Source organism: Macaca mulatta, chromosome 4 (genome assembly GCF_049350105.2).
Source record: "Macaca mulatta isolate MMU2019108-1 chromosome 4, T2T-MMU8v2.0, whole genome shotgun sequence".
Classification (NCBI taxonomy): domain Eukaryota; kingdom Metazoa; phylum Chordata; class Mammalia; order Primates; family Cercopithecidae; genus Macaca; species Macaca mulatta.
In genome coordinates, this window is record NC_133409.1 from 70,331,532 (window position 1) to 70,353,707 (window position 22,176).

The window sequence follows — 22,176 nt, forward strand, 5'->3', positions numbered from 1 at the left end:
CTCTGTCTTATCATATTCTGCTCTTGATAAACTCATCTGAGGAGTTTTTTAAAAGTAATTTTACACTTTTCTGATGATGCACATAATGTTAGAGAGCATCAGATGTGGAAAGCTGACTCCTCTGCACATTTTCTAGGGCTCCTTTGTCTCAGAGTTTAGGTATGCAATTAATTCTTGGAAAGGGTATGAATAAAAAATGCAATCAGGAAAAGGAATCCAATAACTTTTTTGATGGTTTACACATTAGTCTTATAGAGGTGTAGATAAAGATCAACACCTCTGGATATTATTATTACTGGGTAACTCATTTATATTTACTACTGTCCAATTATTTTTAAAAAATCCCTGTTTGCATCAAACCAGCTAAAGACACAGAAAGAGAGACTGGAAAGCAAAGAACTACACATGAGCCTCCTCCGGCAGAAAATAGCCCAGCTGGAGGAGGAGAAGCAGGCACGCACGGCCTTGGTGGTTGAGAGGGACAACATGCATCTTACCGTCAGGAACCTGCAGAAGAAGGTGGAGAGGCTGCAGAAGGAGCTGAACACATGTCGAGACTTGAACACTGAGCTCAAAGCCAAAGTGGCTGACACCAATGAACTGAAGGCAAGTGCTCGGCTCCATTTTGTTGTTGCTTTTTGCTAGTTACTGTCAATGTTTATGCAAAAGAATAACAGCTTTATCGGGACACACCAGAAAAAGAAAGATGAAAGCTTCCTCTGATTTTCTAGAGTTGTGGGAAAAATGCAAACAAGACACAAATCGGAGTACATATCCATTTAGTGTCTCTTCAACATCTGAAGTGAAGCCATCATCGCTAGGTGAAAAGTCAGCCAAAAAGTGATGATGTTTTCTTTTCTTTTTTGAGGAGAAGTTTTGCTCTTGTTGCCCAGGCTGGAGTGCAATGGCATGATCTTGGCTAACCACAACTTCCTCCTCCTGTGTTCAAGCGATTCTCCTGCCTCAGCCTCCCGAGTAGCCAGGATTACAAGAGTGTGCCACCACGCCTGGCTAATTTTGTATTTTCAGTAGAGATTTGGTTTCTCCATGTTAGTCAGGTTGGTCTCGAACTCCTGATCTCAGGTGATCCACCCACCTTGGCCTCCCAAAGTGCTGGGATTACATGTATGAGCCACTGCGCCTGCCCTTTTAAAAAATGTTTTTGAGACGGAGTCTCACTCTTTTACCCAGGCTAGAGTGCAGTGGCATGATCTCGACTCACTGCAAACTCTGCCTGGGTTCAAGTGATTCTCCTGCTTCAGCCTCCCAAGTAGCTGGGATTACAGGTGTGCACCACCACACCCGGCTAATTTTTTTGTATTTTTAGTAGAGACGGGGTTTCACCATGTTGGCCAGACTGGTCCCCAACTTCTGACTTCAAGTGATCCACCTGCCTCAGCCTTCTGAAGTGCTGGGATTACAAGTGTGAGCCACTGCACCTGGCCAAAAAGTGGTGATGTTTTAAGTCCAGAAAAGAAATACATTTCTCCAAAGTGTTGGTGACTGCTATTAGTGATGATGCAGGGATTAATCACACTGGAATTTGCTTAGGAAGAAATGAGAAAATGCGTACAACTGTTTGCTGAAAAGAGTCAGGCAGGCAAGGGTATTTATGTTGTGCTCTGTAGGATGCATCATTACCAAGTCCAGTGGAGAAGGTCACCAGACTGGGGAGACATAATTCCTATATTCAAGGTGTTCAACTTCTAATGAAGGCAGAGCAGAAAGAAATGGAAACTTACAAGAAATTTAATCAAAAGATCCACATGTCATGCATGTGTGTGCCACTGGCAATAATATGTAACTTAATATGCACACATCATCCTTAGCAGGTGTGCAAATTGCAAGTGCAGTGGACAATGCTCTTTGCAGACAATGCTCTGAAACTGCTTTTTGGAAGGTTTCCGAATCTGGAAACAGACAGGCAGGGAAAAAGAATCTGGAATTAAGGCAGCTCTTGAACATGTGTAGTGGGGACCATGTTTTAGAAAATATTTTCCAGTGTAGTTACCCTTCTGAGTAGTTTTCTTTTCCCCGCTGAAGCCCTTCTGCCATGGGGACTAGACTGCCAAGTTGAAGTGTACTTCCTTGGTGAAGGGGAGAACGTCCCCCCCCCCGCCCAGAGAAGGGCACATATCTGAATACACGGAAGGGGGAAAGAAAGGAAAAGCATCTGAGGTGGTGCCATGGGTAGGGAGAAACTATCAGAGGTAAGTCCCCTCAACAGTCCCTTTACAACTTGAGACTGACCTTTAGCGGGGATTTGGGGTAGGGTGGGATGGCATCAGCTGCTCTAACCCTGGCTGGAAGGGGCTGCAAAAGGTGATGAATCTTGGGGGTCTAGATTGTACCCCGATTCCCTGGAGCCTGGAGTTCCATTTTCACTAGTGAGGGATATGGATGACAGCTGAAATGCAAGCTGGAGAGCTCATTACAGGAGCAGATGGGGGTGTTCCCTTCAACTGAGGGACAAAGTGACCCTCCATCAGAGGCCCTGGGGTAATCACCTAGGCTGTGGCCCAATAGCAGCTACAGCCAAGCCTTGAACTAACCAAGACCAATGATGGGGCCTCGACTGTGGTAAGAGACCCTCACACATTTCACAAGTCAAATAATAGATACAGAAGAGATTCAGGGCAGCATGAGGGCCAGAATCACTTTTCCTAATGTCACAAGGACTTTCCTCCATCCAGTCATCATCTCAGAAAGAAGGAGGGGAGAGAAAAATCCCCTAAAGATGGCATTGCATGAACAAAAACAAATCTTAAACCCAAAGAAATGCGGTTAGCTGCAACTACCATCTGCTGTAACCATTTGGGGTGACAGTAGTGGGGAGTTTGTTTCCTGTATCCAAAGGACTATACAGATTATCCTAAAGTTGATGTGGCTGGGACATTGCACCAGCTGCTCCTGATTGTAGGATATGTGGGTGTTCATCCCTACGCCAGAGGCACTCATCCCCTCTGACGTCCTTGCTTATGAGGATATAGGAGTACTACTTTGTTAGAGAGAATAAAGGGCCTTTGGACACTTCCAAAGGAGGTAGAAAGGAAAAGTTAAAGAAATGGAAACCAGTGGTATGACAGTTAATAGTTGGAGAATGTCGTTGAACAAAATAGGAAAAGGAACCTCACCATTATAGTCAATGTGTGATGCAGACCTTTGAAAAGGAAACAAAATTTTGGGCTTTAGAGAACAATAAGGAGAATTTGCAGACCTGATCTAACACTTTTGAAGAATTTCTCTTACCCATAGGGAGGCAGTTGCATGTAGACAAGGATATGGCTAATTCGGAGCTGTACAGTGTTTCACAAACTCAGACTGAAAAACCAAACAGTCTCCGGTCTTTGCCAAGATTTTATAAACGCAGATTACTTCCTAGTACTGTCATGGTATTTGGTACAACATTGCCTCTGATCAAACAACAGTTGTTGGAGTAGAGGATGAGGATGAGTGACAGTCAGTGCAATATAGGTGGATAGGAGGTCTGGTCGGCTGCTGATGACACCTTGACCATGTCCGGGAGTTAGGGAGTGGAAGAAGCTGAGCAGTGGACAGGGGCCAGATCACATGGAGCCTTATGTATCACGCTAAGATGTTTGGACTTATCCTCTGGGTCCTGGGGAGCCATTGGAGGATAAAATTGTCAGGAAAGAGACTGAGAAGAAACAGAGAGAGATAGGGAGAGAGCAGAATGAGGCTGTGGTCAACAGTACCAAGTGCAGCAGTGAGATAATGACTGAAGGAGTAACCACTACACTTGGTTTTGGAAAATCTGTAACTCAAGCATGTATAGATCATGGTGGTAGTGGGTGAGGGTTTTGAGAATAAGCCAAATTTCAGGGATGAAAGACAAATGAAAACAAAGACAGTGTAATACCTTTCTGGGATAGTTGGATGAAAAGGAGAAGAGAGGTGGGAAATAAAGTTGGCTTGCGTATTTACTTGGTTGCTTTATTTTGCATAGACAGATCCACACACTTTTACAGATAAGATATAGGAAATGTGTAGGAGAGACTTGGTTTGACTGACTCAAGAATTACTCAGGCCCTTACACGTTTCAAAGGAATGTTAAGTCTGCCTTCCAGTGGAGAATAGAGCTCTCTCTAATGTGCTAACACAGTAAACGCCAACTTCATGCATTTATGAGATATCAAATACAGAATAGATTTTTATTTTGTATTTGATATGAATCCAAAATATCAGACTTCTGATATCAATGTCCAAGACAGACTACTGATATCAACTCTCCCCCCTTATGCATTGCCTAAGCTAGTCCCTGTATTTCACTATTCATAAAGTAATATTTCAAGACATTAGCAAAAATAGCTTTACTGTATTAATTTCTTAGGGCTACCCAGTTACCACAAACTGGGTGGCTCAATACTCAATCCCGCTAACAGTCCTTGGTTTATAGCTGCGTAATTCCAACCTCTGCCGCCCCTTCAAGTGGCCTCCCCATGTGTCTCTCGTTTTCTGTCTCTTATAAGGACATCCATTGTTGGTGTTAGGGCCCATCCTAATTCAAAACGATCTAATCATGAGACTGTTACCTTAATCATTGCCTGCAAAGGCCCTTGTCTAAATAAGGTCACATTTTGAAGTTCTAGGTGGACACAGCTTTTGGGAAGGCACTACTCAAACCACTACACTTATTAAATTAACAATTTTACCACTCTTAGAGGGACAATATAAAATAATAATTTGAATTACATTTCTATGGTTTTTTAACAATGAGAAATGTTTACATCCCATAAAGTTTATTTTCTAAAGTGTATAATTGAATGGTTTTTAGTATATTGACAAGGTTGTGCAAACATCACCACTATCTAATTCCAGGACTTTCCATCACTTCTGCCACATCCTTCCCCAAAATCCCACACCCAACCGCAATCATTCTTCATTTACCCTTTCTTCAGCTTCTGGTAACCAGTAATCTTTCTGTCTTTATAAATTTGTCCATTCTGTAAATTGTATATAAACGGAATCATGTAATACATGGCCTTTGTCTCTGGCTTTTTGTATTAGTCTGTTTTCCTGCTGCTAATAAAGACATACCTGAGACTGGACAATTTCCAAATGAAAGAGGTGTAACGGACTTACAGTTCCACATGGCTGGGGAGGCCTCATAATCATGGCAGAAAGTGAAAGGCACTTCTTACACGGTGGTGGCAAGAGAGAATGAGAGCCAAGTGACAGGGGTTTTCCCTTATAAAACCATCAGATCTTGTGAGACTTATACACTATCATGAGAAAAGCATGGGGGAAACCACCCCCATGATTCAGTTATCTCCAACTGGGTCCCTCCCACAACATATGGGAATTATGGGAGCTACAATTCAAGATGGGATTTGGGTGGTGACACAGCCAAACCATATCACTTCTTTTACTTAGTATGAGTATACTTAATATTTTCAAGGTTCATCCCATGTTGTACCATGGATCAGTGCTTCATTCCTGTATTGGTCAGGGTTCTCCAGAAAAACAGAAGCAATAGGAGGTGTGTGTGTGTGTATGTGTGTTTGTGTGTATGCAGACAGATATATGTAGATATAAATATCTAATATAAATATCTACATCAATCAATCAATCATCTATCTGTCTACATGGAGAGATTTATTTTAAAGAATTGGCTCACACAATTATGGAGACTAGCAGGATGGGCTGACAGACTGGAGACCTAGGTAGAGCTAATGTGGTAGTAAAAATATGAAGGCTGGCAGGTTTTCCTTGTGTTCAGGGAAGCTCATTGTCTCATTCTGCTTATGCCTTCAACTGATTGGATGAAGCTTACCCACATTTTGGAGGGCACTCTGCTTTATGCAAAGTCTATCCATTAAATATTTGACCAAATATCTGGGCATGATTGCCCAGCCAAATTGATACATAAAATTAACCATCATAATTGCTTTTTATGGATGAGGAATATTTCATTGTGTGGATATACCACATTTTGGTTGTCCGTTCAGCATTTGATGAGCATTTAGATTGTTTCCACTTTTGGCTATTCTGAACAAGGCTGCTATGAACATTTGGGTGAAAGCTTTTGTACTTGTTTCTTTCTTTCTTTTTTTTTTTGAGACAGAGTCTCACTCTTTTGCCCAGGCTGGAGTGCAGTGGTGCTATCTCGGCTCACTGCAAGCTCCACCTCCTGGGTTCACGCCATTCTCCTGCCTCAGCCTCCTGAGTAGCTGGGACTACAGGTGCCCACCACCACATCTGGCTAATTTTTTGTATTTTTTGTATTTTTAGTAGAGACGGGGTTTCACCATGTTAGCCAGGATGGTCTCGATCTCCTGACCTCGTGATCTGCCTGCCTCGGCCTCCCAAAGTGCTGGGATAACAGGGGTGACACCGCGCCCGGCCTGTACTCATTTCTATGTCTGTTTCAAAACCATGATTGAAGACCTTGATGCCTAGGTTATACAAATCTTCTGTTTTAAGATCCATGCTGTAAATTTACTCCTGAATTCTAGACCAAGAAAAAGTAGACCTTTCCAGATACTATTACATTTTAATTTGGCAGTCAAACATAAGTATTACAGAAATCCTTTTTGCAAGAAAAATGTTTTTTCATGAATTTCTCTACCTGTGTTGAGTTAAAATAATTTTATTATAATATTATTTACATGTGTACAAACTTAAAACTATATAGAAATTTCTTAATCTTATTATATTTCTTAATATTATGAAATCCATACCAGTTTAGAAATCAAAACAAAGGATAAAATAGAATTTAAAAAATTAGGGATATTAATTCTATGTGATAGATTATTTTACTAAAATTACCATTGATATGGTTTGGCTCTGTGTCCCTACCCAAATGTCATCTTGAATTGTAATCCCCATGTGTTGAGGGAGGGAGGTGATTGGATCACAGGAGCGGTTTTCCCCATGTTGTTCTCATGATAGTGAGTGAGTTCTCATGAGATTTGATTGTTTTATAAGTGTTTGACAGTTCCTTCTTCACATGCTGTCACTCTTGCTGCCACTATGTAAGACATGCCTGCTTCCCCTTCCACCATGACTGTAAGTTTCCTGAGGTCTCCTCAGCGATGCAGAACTGTGAGTCAATTACATTTATTTCCATTATAAATTACCCAGTCTCGGGTATTTCTTTTTTCTTTTTCTTTTTTTTAAGATGGAGTTTTGCTCTGTCACTCAGGCTGGAGTGCAATGTGCGATCTCGGCTCACTGCAACCTCTGCCTCCCGGGTTCAAGTGATTCTCCTGCCTCAGCCTCCTGAGTAGTTGGGATTACAGGTGTGTGCCATCATGCCTGGCTAATTTTTTGTATTTTTAGTAGAGATGGGGTTTCACCATGTTGGCCAGGCTGGTTGTGAACTCCTGACTTCAGGTGATCCACCTGCCTCGGCCTCCCAAAGTGCTGGGATTACAGGCATGAGCCACTGTGCCCAGTCAGGTATTTCTTTATAGCATGTGAAAATGGGCTAATACATCCATTAATAAGAATGTGTGGTACCAACTGCTCATGATACAAGTTCTTTTGAGTTTGGCATGTCTAAAGTTTATTTTCCCTAAGGGTATAGGAGTTATTGTACCATGTGTTTTATTTTAATACTGCAGATACTTGATTTATGCCTATGCCATGACATAGTTTGGCCTTCACTTTGCATGAACACATTTATATGTTAACTCTGCCTTTACCGTTTTCTCTTTAGCCCAGGATAACTACTCATTGGCACAAATATAGCTTTATACACAAATCCAAATGCCAAGTACTGAAATCATGTGGCAGAATGGCAGAGGATGAAGAAAGTGCTTTGCATAATTCACATCATGCTAGGTGCTTTAGGGCCTGTATCAGTTATCATTAGTTTCAGCTCAATATATTGAAACACCCCGTAATATCAGTGGCTTAGAGAGGAGAGGCGTTTACTCCCTTCTCACTGGAAAGAAGCACCCGGCAACCTCAGTTTTCAACCTTCTGCTTCAGTATCCTAGCAATAGCTTTAGTCCTCAATGCCATCTTCTAGGCCAAGCTAGCTGCTGGGGCTCCAGCTTCACTCTAGTCATCAGAAAGGAGGAACGGTGGAAGGACACCTTGTGTGCTGCTTTCCAGGAATGATACAGCACTTCTTATGTCTCCATTGGCCAGAAATGAGGTCCAACTTAGTCCCTGGACCTCATGTAAGTGAAGTCAGTCTGAGAAATGGGTCTTTATTCTGTACAGTAAGAAAGAAAGTAAGAATAGCTATTTGGTGGAGAGCCATCAGCTATCAGCCTATATCATGTGGCCCAACCTTAGTAGGGAGCTGTGGCCAAAGATCAGCAGTCAGACAACCAAAAACTAGTGGAAAGCTCATTCTCTTCATTGCCGTCTTTCAAGGAAACACCAAAAGGGATTAACGTTCTTCAGCCACCTGTGAAGTTCTCTCCAACTTTCTAACTCTCTTTATATCTCCCAGACAAGACAGCCTCTCCCCACATTCCTTCCCCACTCCAGAACATTCTCCAACCCAATGAGTATAGCCTTCCTTAATTTTTTCCCCCTGAGCTCCCATCTCGTACTCAGCTCTGATGATGTAGATCCACTGGATTTCTGGGACTGCTTTGAGCTCTTCCCACTTCTGAACGTGTACAGCAAGCAGATCTCCAGCAAGAGGCATGCTCCTAGGGGTCAGATGGTGAAGGAATGGAAGGGTGTGTCCTTATTAGGAACTGAGAAAGGTTCCTTGGTTAACGGCTACAAAATTACAGCTGTTCTATAACAGTATAGGATGACTATAGTTAACAATACTTTATTGTGTATCTTCAAATAGCTAGAAAAGAGGATTTTGAATGTTTCCAACACAAAGAAATGGTAAATGTTTGAGGTGATGAATAAAGCTAATTACCCTGATTTTGACACACACTCCTGTGGTAGGTAAGGGGTTGAAGTGCTGAACATCCATCTTTGATTTCTGCTACATTCCTGCTTAGTTACACCTGTTTCTTTCATTTTTAGTTGGCACATAACAACTGTACATATTTTTGGGATACGGAGTGATATTTTGATGCATGTATACGATGTATAATGAAGAAATCAAGGTAATTAGTGTATCCATCGCCTCAAATATTTATCATTTATTTTTGTTGGAAACATTCAAAATATTCTCTTCTAGCTATTTGAAAATGTACAATAAATTGTTAACTAGAATCACCCTATAGTGCTTTAGAATGCTAAAACGTATTCCTTTTATCCAGCTGTAATTCTGTATCCATTAATCAACCTTTCCCTAAACCCTGCCCCACCCTTCCGAGCCTCTAGTAACCACAATTCTACTCTCTGCATCTATGCACTCAACTTTTTTAGCTTTTACATATGAGTGAGAATATGTAGTATTTCTCTTTCTGTGCCTGGCTTATTTCACTTTACATAACATCCTCTAGACTCATCCACGTTGCTGTGAATGACAGGATTTCATGCTTTATTATGGTAGAATAGTATTGATACATAGATTGATGATGCCTCAAGCCTGTGTTTGCCTCAGCTTCCGTAAATGATTGGAGCGTTGCCTGTCCCAAATGGGAAATGTCCCAAAGGGGATATTCTGGCAGTGTGGGAGGCTAGCTAGAGTTCGTGCCTAGGAGATGTATGGAACATACGTCCTACAGTGTGGTCCTGCTGAACAAGATGCCACTCTGTTTTGGCATTTCCTTTGGTCAAGTTAAAGAGCTGTCTCCCCTGTTTGTCTCTGGCTGTCCTCAGATATATTTTTCCCTTCAGCTACTCAAAGTAGATGCTTTCTGTGGGTTGAGGCAGGAACTGGCCTCTTACTAGGGAACTTAAGATGTTGGGGAAGTTGGTTGTTCACCTCGATCTTACTTTTTCCATTGTAGAAACCATGAGTCTGGGAAGGTTTCCTATCCTTGTGGTGCTGGGAAGACTGTGGGGAGAGGCATTGTGGCTATGGAAGTCTGATTTTCTCACTCTCTGCTTAGAGTTTTTTCACTTCTCTCTGGCTCCAGGAACTGTCTCATCCTTATATTTGAGTTCTGGGCTATTGCTGGTGATAATCTTGGTGCTGTATATTTGTTTTTGTTTTTGTGTATCTTGGGGTTTGGGGGAGCAGTGCCACCAGCTTGCTTCTATGCCGCAGTTTTTGTTTTTTTTTTTTTTTGAGACAGAGTCTCACTCTGTTGCCCAGGTGGGAGTGCAATGGCGTGATCTCGGCTCACTGCAACCTCTGCCTCCTGGGTTCAAGTGGTTCTCCTGCCTCAGCCTCCCAAGTAGCTGGGATTACAGGCATGTGCCATCACCCCGGGCTAACTTCTGTATTTTTAGTAGAGATGGGGTTTCAGCATTTTGGCCAGCATGGTCTCGAACTCCTGGCCTCAGGTGATCCACTCACCTGTGCTGCCCAAGTTGTTGGGATTACAGGTGTAAGTCACTGCATCCGGCCTATGCCACCATTTTGAAACAAAAAACCTTTTTATCTTTTTGATGTAGGCATTTATTGCTATAAACTTTTCTCTTAGTATTGCTTTTGCTGTATTTCACCGGTTTTAGTATGTTGTGCTTCTATTTTCATTTGTTTCAAGAATTTTTTGGATTTTCTTCTTAATTTCTTCCTTGACCACATTTGTCATTCAGGTGCATGTTGTTTAATTTCCATGTATCTGTAGAATTTCCAAAGTTTCCCTTGTGATTGATTTCTCATTTTAGTCCACTGTGGTCTTAAAAGATACTTGATGTGATTTCTATTTTTAAAAAATTTGTTGAGACTTGTTTTGTGGTCTAACGTATGGTTTATCCTGGAGAATGTTCCATGTGCTGATGAAAAGAGCATGTATTTTGCAGTAGTTGAATGAAATATTCTGTAAATGTTTATTAGGTCAAATTGTTCCATAGTATAGTTTATGTCCAAGGCTTCTTTGTTGATTTTCTGTCTACAGGATCTGTCCAATACCAAGTGTGAGGTGTTGAAGACCTCAACTATTTTTATAATGGAATTTATCTCTCATTATCTCTAACAATATTTGCTTTATGTATCTGGATGTGTTGGATACATATATATTTACAAGTGTTACATCCTCTTGTTGAATTGTTCTTTTTATCCTTATATAATCACCATTTTCATCTTTTGCTTACTTAACATCTAGCTTGTTTTCTGTAAGTATAGCTAGTTCTGCTTGATTTTGGCTTTTGTTTGCCTAAATTATGTTTTTCCATCTCTTCATTCCGTCTATGTGTGTCTTTACAGGTGAAGTGAATTTCTTATAGGCAGCATATAGTTGAGTTTTTAAAAAAATCCATTTAGCCACTAATTGGAGAGCTTAGACCATTTACATTCAATGTTATTACTGATAAGTAAGAACTTGTTATAACCATTTTGTTGTTTGTTTGCGATGGCATCAGTAGAGCAGGTACTCAAGACAGAAAAATGCCCCCTACTAAGTGGGTCTACAGGGGTTGACCTTGGACATAAATGTATTTTCAGTCAATATTTTTTAATTGAGGAATTTAAACCATTTACATTCAAGGTTGCTATTCGTAAGTGAGGACTTAGGCCTTTCATTTTGGTAATTGTTTTCTGTTTTTTTAATGTATAGTTTATTCCTTTTTTCCTCTCTTATTGTTTATCTTTGCAGTTTGCAGTTTGGTGATTTTTGTAGTGATAACATTTGATGCCTTTCTCTTTCCCATTTGTGTATCTGCTTTAATAGTGAGTTTTAACTTTCATGTGTTTTCATTCTGGTAAATATAATCTTTTTGCTTCTAGATGTAGGACTCTTAAACATTTCTTCTTGGACTTGTCTAATGGTGATGAGTTCCCTCAGTTTGCACTTGTCTGGGAAAAACTTGTTTCTCTTTCTTGTTTGAAGCATAACTTTGTTGGCTGTGTATTGTTGATAGGCATTTTTTTTCCTTTTAGCACTTTGACTCCCATTTTCTCCTAACCTGTAACATTTCTCTTGAGAAATCCACTGTTAATCTGATGGAAATTCACTTCTATGTGACTTTATGCTTTTCTTTTGCTGTTTTTAAAATTCTCTTTTAGTCTTTGACTTTTGACTTTTAGACTTTAATGTGCCTGAAAGAGGACCTTTTTAGGCTGACTCTATTTGGGGATCTTTGAGCTTCCTGTCTCTGTCTGTCCATATCTCTCATAAGATTTGGGACATTTTCAACTAGTATTTCATTAAACAGGACTTTAATGCATTTTCCATCTCTTTTTCTTCTGTAACTTCCAGTAATGCAAGCATTTGTTCACTTAATGGTGCTCCTATGCCACATAGAGTTTCTTCATTATTTTTTCTTTTTTTGGCTGGGTTATTTCAAGAGATGTGTTTTCAGGTTTAGAAATGATTTCTTCTGCATGATCTAGTCTATTGTTGAAGCTCTCAATAGTGTTTTTAATTTTATTTATTGAATTCTTCAGTTCCAAGATTTAACCTTGGTTCTTTTTTTTTTTTTTTTTAATATATTTATCTCTTTGCTGACTTTCTTATTCAGATCATTGAATTATCTGTGTTCTCTTTTATTTCATTGGGTTTCCTTAAGATCATTATTTGAATTCTTTGTCAAGCATTTCATAGAGGTCCTTTTCTTTGAGATTTGTTACTGAAGTTTTATTGTGTTCCTGTGGAGGTGTACTTGCTTTTTTCATGTGTCTTGTGTCCCTATGTTTATATCTGTACATCTGTTGAAACAAGCACTTCTTCCAATTTTATGAAGCCTCTTTGGTAGGGAAAGACTTTTTCCTGTAGATACGGCCTATATTGTTGATTGGGTAGAGTGTTTTGGCTTTGGTTCTGGGAGGGTACAGTTGTGTACTCTCTGTATGATTTCTTTAGCTGTAATCAGTGTTAGCAGTATCTGTGACTACTTCAGGGTGTGGTGTTTTGTGGAGGCTGTGGTGTGGCTTTGCTGGGGATGGAGATGCTTGGCAGGCTGGTCCTTGGGCCTCTGGTGACACATGCAGGGATGAGGTGGTCCTACCACTGAAAGTGGGGGCGGATTGCCAGTGGTCATGGCAGAAGGCCATGAGTAGGTGGCTGTCAGGCTCTGGGGAGCATGCACTTTCAGTCTCAGAAAGTGAGTTTGCCTCAGCATAAGTTTCCTCTCTGGAATAATGAGGTCACATGGACTCCGGGCAGCCGCCTATACTGGGCTTGTGTCCTGTAAGGGCTGAGGTCTCCGGTAGCTAAGTTTATAGGTGTCCATGGTGTGCATGTGGACTGCTGGGGATCTCCCACTTCCCTTTTTCCTGCAATGGGAAGTCTCTCTTTGCTCCAAGCTGATCCTGGCTGACTGCTTTGTTTTCCTTTCTATGCTGCCCTCCTGAGATTTTGCATCTCAGAAGGTCTTTGTCACTTCCTTGCTGAATTCCAGTGTTCCTCCCTAGACACTGTTTGATGTGTGGTTATTTGTTGTTTTGGTCCTTCTTTGTGGTAGAGATGAGTGTTGGTTGCCTTTAGTTAGCCATCTTGATGATGTTTTCTACTTAGTTAAATTTTTGTGTCCTTTTCAAAGAGGGACACAGTATCTATTTGGGCCATCAAAAGACTCTCCCACTTTGCCGTCCTATCCCATTCAGAAAGCCTGTGCTCACTTCCTGGCTCCTACTGGGTGGTGTTTTCAGTGCAGCTTCCTGAAACCTTCCAGCTGGAGAATTTAGATCCTCTCAGGAAGCCAACACATCAAAAATTAAATTTAGTCATCTTCCCTTTCTGGGCCTTTGGCCCTTATAACATGAGATAATTGTTCACCGGATTTTAAAATTATTTTCTTTAAGGAAGCAGACAATAGATACAGTGTTTATGACAGCGAAGCACACTTGGAACCTTCTCTGCCCTTGCTCGAGTCTGAGCGGCACATCAATCTTGTTTATGACCAGTTCTGTCCCACTGGAAGAGAATTAGGGGCACAGTCTCTCGCTGAACTCTGAGCTGGGTCTGAGGAGTTCCCTTAGGAAGATTAAGAAACCAACTTAGTCCCACTCCACTCTCAGGAATCTGTTGTTGGGTTTGAGGCTTTCTTCACCACTGTTGGCTCCCTGTTCTGCCCTGGTGGCTTGGCTCAGAGCTGCATTACTTGTTCTTGCTTCCTGGGAACAAAGATTCAGGCAGCCCTGAGGATTCTGATAAAGTCTCATATTTTTTAGAGATTCTTGGCAACAAATTCTTCTCATTAGGACTTGATTCATGAGCTTCTAGACCTCCAAGCTGTGTTCCATCACCTTTGGTAGATAGCCCACTGTAAATGTTTTCCCAATCTGAACAGACAGGCTGAATGTATCTGTTCTTTTATAGATACAAGGTTTAAAATTCAACATACCAATCCCAGCAATTTACCATTTGCCACATATTTTCTTTGTAGCAGTGAGATAGTTTGTATGTGAAAGGAATTTCTTTGTTTTAAAGAGAGATCACTTTGTTTTAAAAATTGATATTTACTTAATCAATGTAATGTCCCCATTTTGTAAAGTGTTTAATGGTCTACAGAATATATTATTTTGAGCAATATGCTTATGTAACTTATAAATATGTGTGTGTGTGTATATATATATATATTTAAAAAATTCTACTAGTAGCATCCATGATCAATACTTTCCCTTTCCCAACTTCTTGTTTTGAAAATATTCAATTGTTTTGAAAACTTTCTAATCTGTAGAAAATGGCAGGAATAGTATAATGGATAATCTTTTACCCTTCACATAGATTGTTAATATTTTACTGATTACTGTATTTTGCTTGGAGAGAGAGAGATAGATGTTTTATTTTTGCAAAAGCATGTGAGAGTAAGTAGCAAACATCATGACACTTCACCCCCCAAATATTTTCCCACATATCACTTAAGAACAAGGGCATTCTTTTACATGACCACAATACAATCAGCACACGTAGGCATTACCATGGAGACAATGCTCTGATGTATTGGTATCTACTATGCAGTTCGTAATCAAATAAATGTTTTGATAACTTGGGATCCATAAATGGTCTGCAAGGTCGGCCCCTGTAGACCTGCACTTAGTGGGTGCTATTTCCCTGTCTCAGGTGTCTGCTCTACTGGTGATATGTTTCATTGGCTCTGTTGCTCACTTAGAATTTTTTCTCCCAGCTGTTGACATTTTATTTCCTGCATAGTTCTGAAGCTGCAGCAGTTGTTCTTATGCCTTCTTGATTGTAAGTTTCATAGAAGCTGCCAATTTCCAAGGGATTTAATCTCCTTTGGATGGAGCCAGGTCAATAGCTACAAACCTGTCTGAGAATGTTTGCCATCGACCTCCTCTCTGTCTAGAAAGATGTCTTAGTCTCTCAGCGCTTTGGGAGGTTGAGGCGGCCAGATCACAAGGTCAGGAGATTGAGAACATCTTGGCCAACATGGTGAAACCCCGTCTCTACTAAAAATACAAAAATTAGCTGGGAGTGGTGGCGGGCGCCTGTAGTGCCAGCTACTCTGGAGGCTGAGTCAGGAGAATCTCTTGAACCCAGTAGGCAGAGGTTGCAGTGAGCTGAGACTGCACCACTGCACTCCAGTCTGGGTGACAAGAGTGAAACCCCATCTGAAAAAAAAAAAAAGAAAGAAAGTTATCTTAGTCTATTAAGGCTGCTGTAACAAAATACCGTAAACGGGGTGGCTTATACACAACAGAAATTTCTTACAGTTCTAGAGGCTGGGAAGCTAAAAATCAAGGTGCCAGCAGATTTGATGTCTGGGGAGAGCATGCTTCCTTGTTCATAGGTGATGCCTTCTTGTTGTGTCTTTACATGGTGGAAGGGGTGAGGCAGCTCTCTGGGGCCTCTTCTATAAGAGCACTAATCCCATTCGTGATGGCTCTGCCTTCATAACCTGCTCACCTTCCCATGTTGTTATTAAGAAGATATTAAGTTGATATTAAGAAGAGGTCCCACTTCTTAATATCATCACTGTGGTGGTTAGAATTTCAACATATGAATTTAGGAGGACGCAAACATTCAGACTATAGCAAAAGAAGTTTTGTGCCTTAAGAAGTTCTATGGGTTATAATAGGTCAAAACTGTTTTTTTTTTTTTTTTTTTTTTGAGATGGAGTGTCACTCTGTCACCCAGGCTGGAGTGCAATGGTGTGGTCTCTGCTCACTGCAACCTCCGCCTCCTGGGTTCAAGTGATTCTCCTGCCTCAGCCTCCAGAGTAGCTGGGATTACAGGTGCCCGCCACCACGCCCGGCTAATTTTTGCATTTTTAGTAGAGACGGGGTTTCACTATCTTGGCCAGGCTGGTCTCGAACTCCTGACCTCGTGATCCACCCGCCTCGGCCTCCCAAATTGCTGGGATTACAGGTGTGAACCACTGCGCCTGGCCAAAACTGGTTTCTGGTTTATGAGTTCAGCAGGTATTTGACTCAAGATTCCTCAATTTAGTGATGTCACACAAAATGGTATAAATAAATCTGATGTTTTTTTCCATCTGGATATCCATATCCCAAGCAGTCACATCTCCTCTAGATCATGTCCTAATCTTAGAACAGTTGTTCCCATTTCTCAGACTTTCTAGTGGGATAGTGAGAGCCTTCAGAGTATAGAACAGGCTCACTTGTGCCATGATTCAGATACTCAGCCACAGTGAAGATGCACTCTAAGCCCAACCCTAGGGAGAGATTTCAATCTGTGACAGTAGTCTCCAAATGTCATCAATGTAAGTCACAGTCATCTCAAAGCATTTTAGCAATACATAATCAGGAGTTGAGCAACTAAATGACAGTTGTTAGTTTTATTATCATCAGTAAAAAAACACAAAGAGATTTCATTCATCAGGGGCAGCAACATTCTCATTCCCCTTTCTCTCTCATTACCTTGCTGCACAACACCAATGCCTTCTCACAGTTTCCTCTTGCATGATTCTAGGTTTCTTCAAGAAGGCTTTCCCGCAGCCTAGTTAGCACAGAATTCTTCATCTTTCTCCCTACTTCTCTCTCAGCTCTTTACCATGTAGGTCAATTTAGCCTCCCTGGCTTGCTGCCTTCCTGACAATCTCCCCCTTTATCCAAATTCTACCCTAGAAGCAATTAGATAAAAGTAGATGCGCCGGGCCTGGTGGCTCACGCCTGTAATCCCAGCACTTTGGGAGGCCGAGGTGGGTGGATCCTGAGGTCAGGAGATCGAGGCCATCCTGGCGAACACGGTGAAACCCCGTCTCTACTGAAAATACAAAAATTAGCCGGGCGTGGTGGTGGGCGCCTGTAGTCCTAGCTTCTAGGGAGGCTGAGGCAGGAGAATGGCGTTAACCCGGGAGGTGGCAGAGCTTGCAGTGAGCGGAGATCATGGCACTGCACTCTAGCCTGGGCGACAGAGGGAGACTCCATCTCAAAAAAAAAAAAAAGTAGATGCATCAATAAAACATCTTTTCTTCTTAGGAAAGAAGGGTTGGGAGGGAAGGAAGAAGACAGCAAATACTTAATATTTGGTATCTTTTATTCTGTTACTTTCTTACTTTTTTTTTTTTTTTAATGATTTAACCACGAAACGAAAACATGAAATAATGCTTTTTCTTTGAGAATATACCTGAACATTTTATCTCAATTGTCAGGAAGCGCAGAACTAAATTCAGAGCTGTACTGGTCTTTGTTTGCTCTTTGTCTATTCATTCCTTACTGATATGTTTATTTATTTATTTCAAGTTAGTTTATTTTGATCCTTTTAAAGAGCTTCCTTGTAAATGCACTTTCAAATAACAGCTTTATCAAGATACAGTTGACATATCATAAAATTCCCTTTTTAAAAGTGTACAATTTAGGCCGGGTGCAGTGGCTCACACCTGTATTCCCAACAGTTTGGGAGGCTAAGGTGAGAGGATCACTCGAGGCCAGGGGTTCAAGACCAGCCTGGCCAGCATGGCAAAATCATGTCTCTACTAAAAATACAAAAATTAGCTGGGCATGGTAGTGCACACCTGTAATCCCAGTTGCTGGGGAAGCTGTGGCACAAGAATTGCTCAAAACCAGAAAGCAGAGGCTGCAGTGAGCTGAGATTGTGCCACTGCACTCTAGCCTGGGTGACAGAGCAAGTCTCTGTCTCAAAAACATGTACAATTTAGTGATTTTTAGTATATGTACATATAGCAAATGGCACCACTATCATGTTTCAGAACATTTTCATCACCTCCAAGAGAAACCCTGTACCCATAAATGGTTGCTCCCCATTCTGCCCTCCCACTAGCCCCTGGCCTTTTCTGGATCTTTCATGTAAATGGGATAATAGAATATGTGTTCTTTTTTGCAATTGGCTTCTTTCCCTTAGCATGATGTTTTCAAGGTTTACCCATGTGGTAGCATGTCACAGTACTCTATTCTTTTTTACTGCTGAATGATAGTCCATTGTATGGCTATACTACATTTTGTTCTTCCATTCACCAGCTGATGGCATTTGGGTTGTTTCTACTTTTTGGTGATTATGAATAATGCTTCTATGAACATTTGTGTACAGTTTGTGTGTGGGCATAAATTTTCAGTTCTCTTGCCCATATGCCTAGAAATGGAATTGCTGGGTCATGCGGTAATTCTATGTTTAATATTTTAAAAACTGGCAAACTATTTTCCACAGTAGCCACACCATTTTACATTCCCACCAGTAGTGTATGAGAGTTCTAGTTTCCTCACATCCTTGCTAACACTTGTGATTGTCTGTCTTTTTTATTTTAGCCAACCTAGTGGATACTAAATTGTAGCTCATTTGTATTGTTTTTAATGATTAGTCAAAACAATTTGTGTCTGTGTGAAGTTGCTTCAAATTCTTTTTTTATTGTGCTAAAATAAAAATAACATAATATATATCACTTTAACATTACTAAGTATACAATTCAGTGGTGTTTCAAGTACTTTTACAATATTGTACAACCATTATCACTATCCACTTCCAGAACTCTTTCCATAGTCTCAAACTGAAACTTTGTGCCCATCAGACAATAGCTCTCATTTCGCCTCTTCCCCAGTCCCTGGTGACTTCTATCTTACATACAATTTCTATGAATTAGCCTATTCTCTGTACTTCATATAAGTGGAATTATACAATATTAGCCCTTTCGTGTCTGGCTTATTTCACTTAGCGTGTTTTCAAGGCTCATCCATGTTGTAGTATGTGTCAGAATTTCATTCTTTTTTTTTTTTTTGAGACCGAGTCTCACTCTGTTGCCTAGGCTGGAGTGCAATTGCACAGTCTTAACTCACTGCAACCTCCGCCTTCTGGGTTCAAGCAATTCTCCTGCTTCAACCTCCTGAGTAGCTGGGATTACAGGTGCCTGCCACCATGCCTGGCTAACTTTTGTGTGTGTGTATATGTGTGTGTGTGTTTTTTTTTTTTTTTTTTTTTAGCAGAGACGGGGTTTCACCATGTTGGCCAGGCTGATCTTGAACTCCTGACCTCAGGTAACCTGGCTGCCTCGGCCTCCCAAAGTGCTGGTATAACAGGCATGAGCCACCACGCCTGGCCTTAAATTCTTTTTGTAAGCAACTCTGGCCTAATCTTAAATAATAAGCTAACACAGAGAATGTGCCTCACCCTCCAGCATACTGTGTGTTTTGGCTTGAAGATCTTTGGACAGCTTCTCAGAGGAAGACACCAGTCCTCCCCACAGTTGCAGCTGTTCACCTCCCAGACTCACTGGTAAAGTTAGAAACGCTTCTGAAAAACTGCCCATCTATATTTTCCTCACAGCAGTTGTGAAGACTTGCTGAGGTGGATTTGAGGTGGGGCTCTCACGGGATAGAGCATTAGAAGAGGGGACATTTCGCTCTCCCTGATGTTTATATACCAGCAATGTCCCGTTGGTCGGGGCAGAAAGTTGAAGCTGCTTTTGCTTATGGAGCTCATAGAATGTGTGTGCACATACCAGCAGGCTTAATTTTAAAATCTGACCCCAGAATTATGCTGTCTACAGTTTTATCTCATTGATTTTTCAAATAAGTGTACTCTAATATGTTGTTTTTAGCTGTAACTGTCTTAAGACATGTTTGTCCAGCACATAGGCTTAGCAAAATCTGTAACTGTTTGAGATGAACTCCATTCTTTATTCATAAAAAAGGTATGAAGCGAATTCCATTGACTTCTGATATGTCATGTTTATACAGTTTTCCTAAATAAATACAAAAGGAGTTATCAGCATTCTCTTGACTTCCTAGATTAAAACTTTGGAACAGACTAAAGCCATTGAAGATCTAAACAAATCCAGAGACCAGCTGGAGAAGATGAAGGAGGAAGCTGAGAAAAAGCTCATGTCTGTCAAGTCAGAACTGGATACCACAGAACATGAGGCTAAGGAGAATAAAGAAAGGGCCAGAAACATGATAGAAGTGGTAACCAGTGAAATGAAGACACTAAGAAAATCTTTGGAAGAAGCAGAAAAGAGAGAAAAGCAGGTGGGTCTAAATCTGGTGATGAAACCTTGTTTAGGAAATGACAGGACAATTCAAGAGCTGGATATTAATAATTATTCATGCATTTCTTTTTTAAAAACTATGGACTGTTTCATGAATTTGTATTTCATCATTTCATGAGGGCTGTGCTAATCTTCTCTGTATTGTTCCAATGTTAACACATGTGCTCCCGAAGCGAGAGCTAGTCACATATTTATTCAAAAGCAATTTACAAAGCTTTCTATATCTTTTCAACATATCCACCTGCCCCTCCAGCATCTTTTGGCATTCAAGTAACCATTATGATTCACCCCGCTAAGAAAAATTGTTCACATTTTCATGGCACAAATTGTAGGAAAGGAAAAGACATTCTTAGTCAAGCAGCGGAAGGGTTTCGGTGAAAAAACAGGTTCTGGTTCTGGGGAGGTTTCTGTTATGTTAGGTGATCACCTCTGAAGTTTGCATCATCACAGAGCTCTTAACGTTAACCAGGGCTTCGGCCTCAGGAGGCAAGCCTTATCTGTAGCAGAGATCAGTCGCAGGAAACAGCCACAAATCTCACACAGTGGCACCCAGACTTGATGGCCGACCAGGCACAGATGTAAGCCATAAAAAAGTACTCATTTGCTTGCTGGCTACAAGGAGGAGCATTTTATCTAGTGAGTCCATCAGGAGGTCAGGCATAAAGAAACATGTACCGGGCAACTTGACCTCCATTGCTTTTGGCTTTTGTCTGTTTCTCCTTTTGAAGCTCAAAAGGGCATAGAGTGGACTCTGATCCTAGGTTTCTTCCCCCCGCTTTGGCTGCCTCTGTTTTGGTTCATGTGTCAGGCAGAGATGGGGAAAGCCAGACGACACAATGAGTGTTCTCAGAAAGGAAACTTCTTCGGAATGAAAAGCTTTGGCTGCATTGGAAAGGGTGGAAGTCTGAGAGAAACTTTTTCATCAGGGAGACTAGGTTGGTAGCTTAGTCCTTTCAGGCTGCTGTAACAAAGTACTATCTACTGGGTAGGTTATAAATAACAGAAATCTCTTTCTCACAGTTCTGGAGGCTGAGAAGTCCAAGGTCAAGGTGTCTGGTGAGCACAGCTTCCTGGGTCAGAGTCAGCCCCTTCTTGCTGTGTCCTCACGTGGTGGAAGGAGCAAGGCAGCTCTCCGGGGCCTCTTTTATAAGGGCACTAATCTTATTCATGAGGGCTCCACCTTCATGATCTAATCACCCACCAAAGGCCCCACCTCCTAATATCTTCACATTGGTCATTAGATTTCAACATAAGAATTTTGAAGTGTCATAAAATTCAAACTGTAACAACTAAAACCATTCCCAAATTGGACTCTGCAAGGGAAGGAGGTTACAGAGTAAATGAGCCTGGGATGGGACTGTTTGGGTGGCATTCTCTTGGATGTAACTGTACTCAGGTTGGATCATCCGTTTTCTAACATGGAGGGTGCCTTTAATGAGGTGTTGGCCAGATGCCCTGATTTATCTGCTTTTGCATTAACCTGGAACCACAGAAACCAGCCTATGAGAATTTGAAGGGGTATGAGGCATATTTCAACCATTGTCCCCAGCCCCCTACTTTTCTTTCAATGGAGAAATAGAAGTCCCAGAGTAGTCCCATGGAATATGGCTTGTGAAATGGCAATCTGTGTGATGTGACTTGATAGTAATTTAGAAGTCCTCCTGTTTTCATTAACTTATACTTTCTTGCTATTTGTTCTTCTTTTTTTTTTAGTGTAAGAGGTTATCAGCCAGCTAAAATCCCAAAGCATGTTTACCATCCATTGACACAACCCCACCAACATTTGTTTAGTCCTTCCTAGTATGCAGAGCACACACA

General features: G+C 41.1%; 1 protein-coding gene and 1 non-coding gene across 2 annotated transcripts in view; one reads left to right on the plus strand and one right to left on the minus strand.

Moving 5' to 3' along the window:
• CCDC170 (coiled-coil domain containing 170) overlaps positions 1–22,176 on the plus strand; it is an 89,574-nt gene that overhangs the window by 65,930 nt on the left and 1,468 nt on the right. The window contains exons 9-10 of the mRNA XM_078001035.1: positions 364–606; positions 20,102–20,338. Of these exons, the coding sequence (XP_077857161.1) occupies positions 364–606; positions 20,102–20,338 (480 nt within the window). The remainder of the gene's footprint in view (positions 1–363; positions 607–20,101; positions 20,339–22,176) is intronic.
• LOC114677820 (U6 spliceosomal RNA) lies at positions 20,432–20,538 on the minus strand. The gene has a single exon (XR_003729262.1). It is a non-coding gene; the product is annotated as a U6 spliceosomal RNA (small nuclear RNA).